Source organism: Cucurbita maxima, unplaced genomic scaffold (genome assembly GCF_002738345.1).
Source record: "Cucurbita maxima cultivar Rimu unplaced genomic scaffold, Cmax_1.0 Cma_Scf00008, whole genome shotgun sequence".
NCBI lineage: Eukaryota > Viridiplantae > Streptophyta > Magnoliopsida > Cucurbitales > Cucurbitaceae > Cucurbita > Cucurbita maxima.
Window position 1 is genome coordinate 4,008,387 of NW_019272024.1, and position 8,649 is coordinate 4,017,035.

Here is an 8,649-nt window from a genome sequence, read left to right on the forward strand (position 1 = left end):
CATTCAAATTAACTCGATTCAAAAAAAATTATAATTGAATTAATTCGAAGTAAGAAAGAATGTTTGTAATTTTATCCATAAAATAAATTTGTAACATCATTATATTATTAATTGGGAACACTCTCCAAGTAGCTGGGAAGCCGCTAATTTTGTTGGTTCGAAAAAAAAAAAAAGGCACCAAAATGTGGAGAGAAGGGAACGTTGGCCTCGAGAGAGAGAGAGAGAGAGTGGGGGCAAATCATTTTGTACGAAAAAGGTGGGAAAAGGCATTTTTATGGAGAATCTTCCATGGAACTACGCAGATCATTGATCGGTGTTGCGCAACGGAATCCATTCGCGCTTGCAATCCAACAATGGATATTCAATTTTATATACATCCTCTTTCAATTCCCCCTTTTCTTTCTAGACCGGAAGACATTCTTGTAAGCTAAGCAATCGACCAATCGCCCAATCGCCATCGAGTTCCGTCTCCTTACTTTTTTTTCCCGGCGGTGCTGGTGGGTCGGGGGTATTTTCGAGGGAGGTCCGACCAAGCCTCTGCCTGATCGTCTTCACCGTCATCTCAATCCTCCCTTCGATTCTTTTAACTCTTCTAATACTGGTGGGTATATGTAATTTGTTGCCTATCATCTTTTAATTTCCTTGTTTTCGAGGCTTTTGTTATGTATTTCTCGATCATATCCGGAAACCCTAGTTTTTCGTCTTTTGCTTGCGATTCCATTTTGCCCCTTCTGTGTCTTGATTTTCGTCGTTCTTTTGATTTCTTTTCTTTTCTGATCGATGATGCTCGTCTCAATTTTAGATGTTTTTCGCTTGTACAATCATCCTGTTTCGCCTTTGTTCGACTCGAAAAATTATGATTACTCTGCCGCGTCATTTGTTGTGGACCCTTTGGGTTGCTCCATGGCTATGTTCGTCTATTACTTTTTTGCAGCTCTATCGAGGGACGTTGATTTGGTAACATAAATGCTTGGGAACTTGATTCTTCCTGTTCAGTTTAAACATTTCAGTGACCACTTTTCATTCTTCCTGGATTACCTTTGTTTGAAGCAAAATGAAATTTGCATTACGAAATAATATCTTCAAATTCTATCATGTTTGTTTACCATATTATGGAGAATATTTTTTGTGATCAGTATTGAAACGCTGCTATTTGTACGTAAGATTATAGGCTAGGATGAAATGTTAGAGAAAAAATTTGGATGGAAGTCATCACTTCAGAGATGGGTTAACTGACATGTTGAATCTCGTGAGATGCTTATATACCCTGAATTATGATTTTGTTAATTTCTGCTTATGCTCTGTCTTTACAAATGATAGACTCGAGGTTGTCGATCAACATGCACAAATCAATTGAAGAACTAGGTAAAAGTGAAAATAGCAGGCATGAAGCATGTGAGAACAATGAATATGCAAGGCTAGTCATAGCTAATGAAGCAGGTCCTTTGGAATCAGAGATTCTACAGCCTCAAGATAAACTGAAAAGCAAATCACTCTTGAAGCGGTGGATCAAAATTTCACTATGGTGCATTGTTAGTATTGTATTTCTTCTTGTTTTCTTCAAGTGGGGAGTGCCATTTCTTTTTGAGAAGGTAATTCCCATTAATTACATCACCATTTTTTCTGTTTATAAGCTATCTTTCAGCTGAACTGTAGAAAATTTAACCTGTCCCTGTTATTTATTTTGAGAACTTTTTATTTTTTTTTTCATTTCTGCTGCTCATAGTACAGATATGCTTGCAAACTTATGCAACTAACTTTGATTTAATAATGAGTTTGAATGTGGAATAATCATATCTGCAACTTTTTTTTCGTTTCTGTTAAATTTCTTTATGATATTTGTATCTGCAAATCTTAATGTTGGTTCGTGATAAGGGCATTCTTACTGGAAAAAGAAAGTAATTAGTAAATGTTTGCATCAGCTGTGAAGCATCAAAGCATCTTAGAGAATGCAAGTTTGGAGAGTGGGAGGATGAGGTTTTCCCCCTCCCTTACATGTTTCTTTGTTCTACAAAATCTTTCGTTTCTATAAAGAAATCTGCTACTACATAAATGTTGATACAGAATCATTTTAATTTTAATAAAAAAGTAACCAAGAGTGTAGTAAAATCTGCATATAGTGCATTGCTAAAGAGGATTTTGTGGTTTGTGTTCTTTTAGTATTGTTTGTAGGCACAAAATTAATATACTTTGAAATGGGACATCATCTTGATTATTGTCTGTATTATTGGGAGAACTTCAGTACTTGTTCTACAGTGGTCTCTAGAGCTTAAACTATTCTGATTGCAAATGCATGACCAAAATTATGTGATAAGGCAAAAAATTTGATGCAGAGAAGCAGTGATGAGTCAAGTGGTATCTTATTGTGAATTATGAATAAACGTACCGAATAATATTGTTCATTCGTCAATTAGAATACACATGACCTTTTTTTGGTATTTTTAGTGTGTTTTGCTTTAAAAGTGTTGTATCGAATCTCTCTCTCTCTGACGTTTGTACTTCCTATTGATTTATTTGACCTCTATTTTTGATCCCTGAGTTCATTTCAGGTCATCATCCCAATCATGAAGTGGGAAGCTACTGCCTTTCGTCGACCTATGCTTGCACTAATGCTCATTGCTTCTCTGGCATCCTTTCCCGTATTTTTTATTCCCTCTGGCCCTTCAATGTGGTTGGCTGGGATGATTTTTGGCTATGGCCTTGGGTTTGTTATAATACTGGTTGGAACAACTATTGGGATGGTCCTGCCATATTTAATTGGATTAATTTTCCGTGACCGCATTCATGTAAGACCTCTATCAGTTTTTTTTTAAAATTCTCGTGGCGGATGACTGGACCTATACTTTACAATCTTTCATTTGGTTCTCTGATCTCTGTATATTCATTATTGTGCAGCTATGGTTAATGAGATGGCCTCAAAAAGCAGAAGTACTCAGGCTTGCTGGGGAAGGGAGCTGGTTTCGTCAGTTTCAAGTTGTTGCACTCTTCAGGGTTTCACCATTTCCCTACACTATTTTCAATTATGCAATCGTGGTAACAAGTATGAGATTTTGGCCCTATTTGTGCGGGTCCGTTGCAGGAATGATACCAGAGGCTTTCATTTACATTTACAGGTTTCTTTCTTAGTCCCTCGAACAGCTTACTAATAATCGAAAAGAAAAGTTAATATGTTGGTGTGCATGAATATATAGAAAATAGGCCATTTTTTTAGATTTTCAAGAATACTTTCAGGAATTGTGTTTCTGTCACTTCATATGAAACTAGAACATGTCTTAATTTTCTTAGATCATTCATATGAAACAGGAAGAATCTATCGAGATAACGATAATGATGGGGTGCATTTTATGGTTAATTCATAGATATTGCTATAACTGGAGTTCTTTAGATGGTAATGTAAGCTATCTCTAGATGGGACGTTCCGATTATTCAAGAAAACGAGAACTGTAAACAATGTTAACGTTTATCTAGTATTAATTCCTACTGCCATAATGCTTGTGTGGATGTAACCTTGTTTTGCATAATCTGATATTTCCTTTCCCTAGACTTCTTTGCACTCGTTAACGTCCACTAAACATATCAGCTTTACTTATATGCAGTGGTAGGCTAATGAGGACACTAGCAGATGTTCAATATGGAAAACATCGGCTGACGACTGTAGAGATTGTGTATAACGTCATCTCCTTCATCATCGCGATCGTCACTATTATTATTTTCACTGTTTATGCAAAAAAGATGCTGAACAACCTTCAAATGGAAGAAGATAATAGAAAGTATTCTGCCTCCCACCATGGTAGTTTCGAGGTAGAGAGTCTTTCGCACGAAAGGTACAAGTAGTTTGGTTTACTATCTAGATTGCCATTAGTGTAGGTTAGTTCCTGTAAAATTAATAATTAACCCAGACCATTCTGAATACACCACTGAATTAAGTTGTTCTTTAATGATTTTCAGGTTTACTTTATAAAATTAAAAAAAAAAAAAAAAAAAAACTTGTGATGATTTCTAAAGTAGTTCGAAAAATACGATAGCTGTTGGCTGGTCTGGAAATTGTGTGTTGATGATCATTTCTTCAGGGGGGGCTTTCATTAGACCTTAGAGGAACTCGAGTTTTCTCTATAATGAACAAGAATTGGAATAGCGTTCCCTGTAAAGAAGTATAGAATCACCATGTGTTCGAACTTACTAATTGTTACTACTACACAGAATCTCGAAGACGACATACGTGAGATAAAAGTAAAACTTACAGGGGTCTAGACCTACAGTTGATATTGAGTTCGGTTGAGAAATTAGTGAAAAGAGTTGCAATATTATCGTAAGTCTGTAATATGAAGCGTTGGCATCCTGGGGTATGCAGATCTCCAATCAATGTGATGAAGGAAGATAGAGCTGTAGAAGAAGTCGTAGCTGAGATTACCGACACAATAAAGAGTTGCTGGAATACTTGATGAAAAAGGATGACCTTAGAAATGATCTGTTTAGGTTGCATCAATGAATGAGAGAATGTCAACTAGAGAGGCTATTGTGACTATACGCTTGTCTTCTTAAGTATATTATCTAGCTATGGCCGCAATGCACTTAATTTTGTAGTTTGTATATAGTTTTCGAGCTAGTGATTTCTCGGTCACTTTGCCCGTCTTCTTCTTAGAACATACAATAACCAATCGACCTTATCTATAATGTTCAATTTATTAAAGAGAGAAGACAGGACTTCACCTGCAAAGAAACCGTGGCAACTTATTGTCAAATACTTTCAACTCTACAACTTTTCGTGTTTAAAGAATACAATATGTACTATACCTATATCACAAACTCCAAAACGGATTAAAGCAGGTATCAAAAACACCCTCTCCCTAGAGCCAAAATCTATCTCTATCAATTGGCTTGTGGTTTCTCTGCCAAGCAATATTGTTTTTACGTTCATCTCGATAGACATCGTTTCAGAATCCGACCACAACCAACGGTGTTTCTGCAACTTACACGACATGCTTCCAGAAGAATGAGTTTATATGATCAAGGTTTCCAAGGTGCTGGAGGTGGTGGTGGAGTTGGAAACATTGGAGGCACAGCAGAGAAGATGGTGTTCTTGTCAATTCCAGTTGTCTTTTCACCTGATAGAGCAACAAGCGCTGCGACCAAGCCTGCATTTCCAGCTAGAGTTGGCTCAGTGTAGTTATAGTTCATGCGAACATCGTGAAACCCGTCATGCTTGTCGGGACCAGCAACCATGGCACCAACAATTGTATTTGGGTTAGGTTTGTTGGTGTCCCTCCATTTCCATCCTCCTTTGCAGTTATATTTGATCTTGTTCTTTGGGATTGATGCACCTCTATGATGTACATGTTTCGGATAATGATTGCCGAAACCAACGACGTAGCTCATCTTACGCGGGTTTTTGCCAAGGATATAATCAATCTACAGAATACCCAAGAATAGCGTTTAACTGAGTGTAAGAAACTGAAGTAGATTGATGAACCAAACCGAACCAATCCATACGCAAGTTGATTTCGATTCAATTAAGCTTATATGTTTGGGTAGTTCAACCAAATATATGTAAAGAAGGATGTAATACCTGTTTCTTGGCAAAGTCACGCAAAACCTCGGTAGAATAGAAATTGGGTCCACAGTACCATCCAGGTGTATCAGCCGCTTCCAAGTAGTCACTGTACAAGGTAGCTAAAAAGGCTGCATTGACGACGTACTGAAGGGGCTGTGGCCTTCCATGATTTAGCTGAATTAAGCCTCCTATAAGATCACCACAACAGGATAGCAAAAATGTAAGTACATTATAGGAACTAATGATGATGGTGTGCAATGTTAAACTTGAGTTCAATTCCCAACGAGGAGTGGTGTTACCTCTAGTATGATTAAATTTTGTGAAAAATGGCAGGTAGGAACACATGACTATGCTAGTTTGATTGTGAAACGTCCTTAAGATTTCTTCGTACGGATATCCCGGGCTCAAGAACAGTCGCAAACGACTTAGAAGAACCTACAAGTAAAGGTAGAAACTTATTTCAAGCAAAGAATTTGATACCACTTCATGAGCTTCCATAATGTAGCAAGAAACTGATGAGTTCCCTTCAATGTTGTGACAAAACGTATTAATTCATCATGAGTCTAAGAATGTAATTTCTGAAACCGAAATCATAAAACTAACCTGGGCGCCTGCAAGCTTGTTGTCCCAGCTCAAAACTCCATAGTCAGGTCCACCCCAGAAAGCACCCGCATGTTTGGCAATGCCAGGAGTGGTAGCAAGTTGAAGATAACTTGAATTACCAGTGGCATAATACAACCAAGCTCCACCCCACACAAACTCATCCCAGTAACTAGTTGAGTTATAGAAGATTGAGGCTTCTGCACTGCCTGCACTGTATCTGCCTCTCTGCTCTCTGGAAAACTTGAAGAGTGTTTTGGCACCATGGACAAGCTTCTGCGAGTATGCCTTGTTGTCTTTGAAAACAATGGATGCTGCAGCTAAAGCAGCTGCCATTTCGGCACCAAGATCCGAGCAACTACTGCATGTTTGTACTGGTCGTTCATAATCAATGTCCTCTGGGCGCATCCAGCAATAATGATCATTTGGACTTGTATTTCCTCCAGAGGTATCCCCCACTCCAACCTGCCCATATGATGGATGGAAACACATTTATCATTGCTGAACAACAAAAGAATCATAGAATATCCACGCTACATTTGACATTCACAATTCAGTTAGAATTGTTTCTATAGGAACTATATCTTCGACAGATCGCTTATCCCCGTTCATTTTTTACAGCCTAAATTCTTATTTGTCCAACGTTATTTATTTTTTTCCACCGAGAAAGGTTCATTCCGAACCCGAACGCTACCTAGGACCCGGACAAAGTCATCTACAACATCGAAAATAAGCATTAAACCCGAGCGAGAGTTAGCCATACCTGCATAGCAATGGTATTAATAGAATCTGCAGTATGGTTAAAGGTCTTGAGGAGGTAATCACTTCCCCACTTGATAATATCTTTGACATGGTTGAGTTCTCCAGCAGCTTCATATTTTGCACTGTATTCAATAACACTCCAGCTTAACATGGTCATGGCAAAAGAGGCAGGAAAGTTGAACTTAATTGCATCTCCAGCATCATAATAGCCACCAGACAGATCTTTAAAGATAGCCGATGACCTTTCGCCATCTCTTGTGCACGAATTACCCCTCCAGGACACATTATTATGCTTCGGGAGCTTACCAGCTACAGTCATGAACGAAATCAAAGTAAATAAGAAAGTAACAGATCATGTGCTCTCTTGAATATTAAGCAACAATAAACATAAAGCCTAACTGTACAAGTAGAAATCCAGTCCCCTGTTTTCATCAGAACTTAGTCAGTAGCAGATTCAAATTTCAAGTTCTTTGATGGAAAGGGGTTAGCCATTAATACATCTGGAAATTGACAGGATAATACATTTATTCAGCGAGGCGATCATCAATTCACATATAGATCTTAAGTTCACCAATAAACATTTTCAATATCAATTAATTGCTAAAAAAAACCCAGATCTGATCGGATGAGCAAAGAAGAGGAACGCAAAAAAAACTTCCAGAATCAAAATAGTCTAAAACCACAACGATAAAAAAAAAAAAAAAAAAAAAAAAAAAAAAAAAAAAAAAAAAAAAAAAAAAAAAAAAAAAAAAAAAAAAAAAAANAAAAAAAAAAAAAAAAAAACAAGGGCAACAGTAGTAAGGAATGCACGATATACATACATCGCTGAGCGTTGAAGAACATGAGGGCCTTATGGAGAGCAAGGGTGTAATTGTCCGGCGGCGGGTGGGGGTGGTGGTGGCGCGGCACCGTTTTGACGATTAGGGTAATAAGACCGGCAAGAAATCCAGATACAAGTAGAGTACCAACAGTCCATACGAAGATCTTTCGGCTGACAATAATGCAGCCAAGATCCACATACTTCTTCTTCTTCTGCTCACCAGGTCCAAGCAACCAGCTCTGTTGTGTCTCATCAAGAGGCCGAGACAGAGCCGCCCTGTCCAAATCCTGCAAATTCCGGCTCCGATCATCGTCGGTGGCCGAATCCGCCGTGTTTATCTCAAGCGGACCCCCCCACGGATCTCGCCCGTACATACTCATCCTCGATCTCTCCTCTTAACACTCTGAATCCGAAGCAATTCAGATGAAACAACGAAATCAAAGAATGAGAATCCAAGAACAGAAAGATGGAATTAGGCACCACCGACAAACAAAGAACACAACGGCAGATCTAAGGAGATGGCCAATGGAAAAATGAAGAGAGAGAGAGAGAGAGAGAGAGAGAGAGAGAATGGAGAGAAATAATGGCAGTGAAGCACAGAAGGAGTATATGAAGAAGAAGAAGACGACGACGAAAGGAAAGCAGAGCAATAGCTGTCTGTGTTCTGTGTGCCCAATCACTTTTTTTGTATTTTATATTTTTCTTTTAATTAATTAATTAATTAATTAATTAAAAATTGTTTTTGGAAAAACGAGTGACGGTGCTCAAAATGAGTCAAAATTATTGTACAATTTAAATTCATTTTTAATCATTTAATATTTCATTATTATTAATTTTACACCGTAAAACAAGTTAATTTACATTTTTTTTTTTACATTTTAATTAAAAATAATTTAGCTAATTTTTATATAATTAA

General features: G+C 37.7%; 2 protein-coding genes across 5 annotated transcripts; one reads left to right on the top strand and one right to left on the bottom strand.

The window, feature by feature from the left end:
* Nucleotides 1–157: 157 nt before the first annotated feature.
* LOC111482628 lies at nucleotides 158–4,621 on the top strand. Of its 4 annotated transcripts, XM_023128506.1 has the most exons (7): nucleotides 158–313; nucleotides 407–601; nucleotides 1,321–1,592; nucleotides 2,550–2,786; nucleotides 2,896–3,113; nucleotides 3,597–3,824; nucleotides 4,352–4,621. In XM_023128506.1, the coding sequence occupies exons 3-7, from the start codon at nucleotides 1,341–1,343 to the stop codon at nucleotides 4,440–4,442; spliced, it is 1,026 nt and encodes a 341-aa protein (XP_022984274.1). In that variant the 5' UTR covers nucleotides 158–313; nucleotides 407–601; nucleotides 1,321–1,340; the 3' UTR covers nucleotides 4,443–4,621. The 4 variants fall into 4 exon arrangements, with proteins under 4 accessions (XP_022984274.1, XP_022984272.1, XP_022984275.1 ...); XM_023128504.1 differs by having other exon boundaries at nucleotides 158–601; XM_023128507.1 differs by lacking the exon at nucleotides 4,352–4,621 and adding an exon at nucleotides 4,201–4,344 and having other exon boundaries at nucleotides 159–601.
* Nucleotides 4,622–4,705: 84 nt separating this feature from the next.
* LOC111482627 (endoglucanase 25-like) lies at nucleotides 4,706–8,341 on the bottom strand. The gene is made up of 6 exons (XM_023128503.1): nucleotides 7,735–8,341; nucleotides 6,915–7,222; nucleotides 6,155–6,616; nucleotides 5,851–5,986; nucleotides 5,567–5,739; nucleotides 4,706–5,409 (listed from the first exon to the last, which is right to left on the bottom strand). The coding sequence occupies exons 1-6, from the start codon at nucleotides 8,111–8,113 to the stop codon at nucleotides 5,008–5,010; spliced, it is 1,860 nt and encodes a 619-aa protein (XP_022984271.1). The 5' UTR covers nucleotides 8,114–8,341; the 3' UTR covers nucleotides 4,706–5,007.
* Between the last annotated feature and the right edge of the window lie 308 nt (nucleotides 8,342–8,649).

Excerpts from the sequence above, each read along its gene's own strand:
- LOC111482627 (XM_023128503.1), bottom strand. The coding sequence starts at position 8,113 with ATGAGTATGTACGGGCGAGATCCGTGGGGGGGTCCGCTTGAGATAAAC. Across the intron at positions 7,223-7,734 it reads GTTCTTCAACGCTCAGCGAT|CTGGTAAGCTCCCGAAGCAT; the intron begins GTATGTATATCG and ends TCATGACTGTAG. Across the intron at positions 5,740-5,850 it reads AAAATTTAATCATACTAGAG|GAGGCTTAATTCAGCTAAAT; the intron begins GTAACACCACTC and ends GTGATCTTATAG.
- LOC111482628 (XM_023128504.1), top strand. The coding sequence starts at position 1,341 with ATGCACAAATCAATTGAAGAACTAGGTAAAAGTGAAAATAGCAGGCAT. Across the intron at positions 2,787-2,895 it reads TTTTCCGTGACCGCATTCAT|CTATGGTTAATGAGATGGCC; the intron begins GTAAGACCTCTA and ends ATTATTGTGCAG. Across the intron at positions 3,114-3,596 it reads GCTTTCATTTACATTTACAG|TGGTAGGCTAATGAGGACAC; the intron begins GTTTCTTTCTTA and ends ACTTATATGCAG.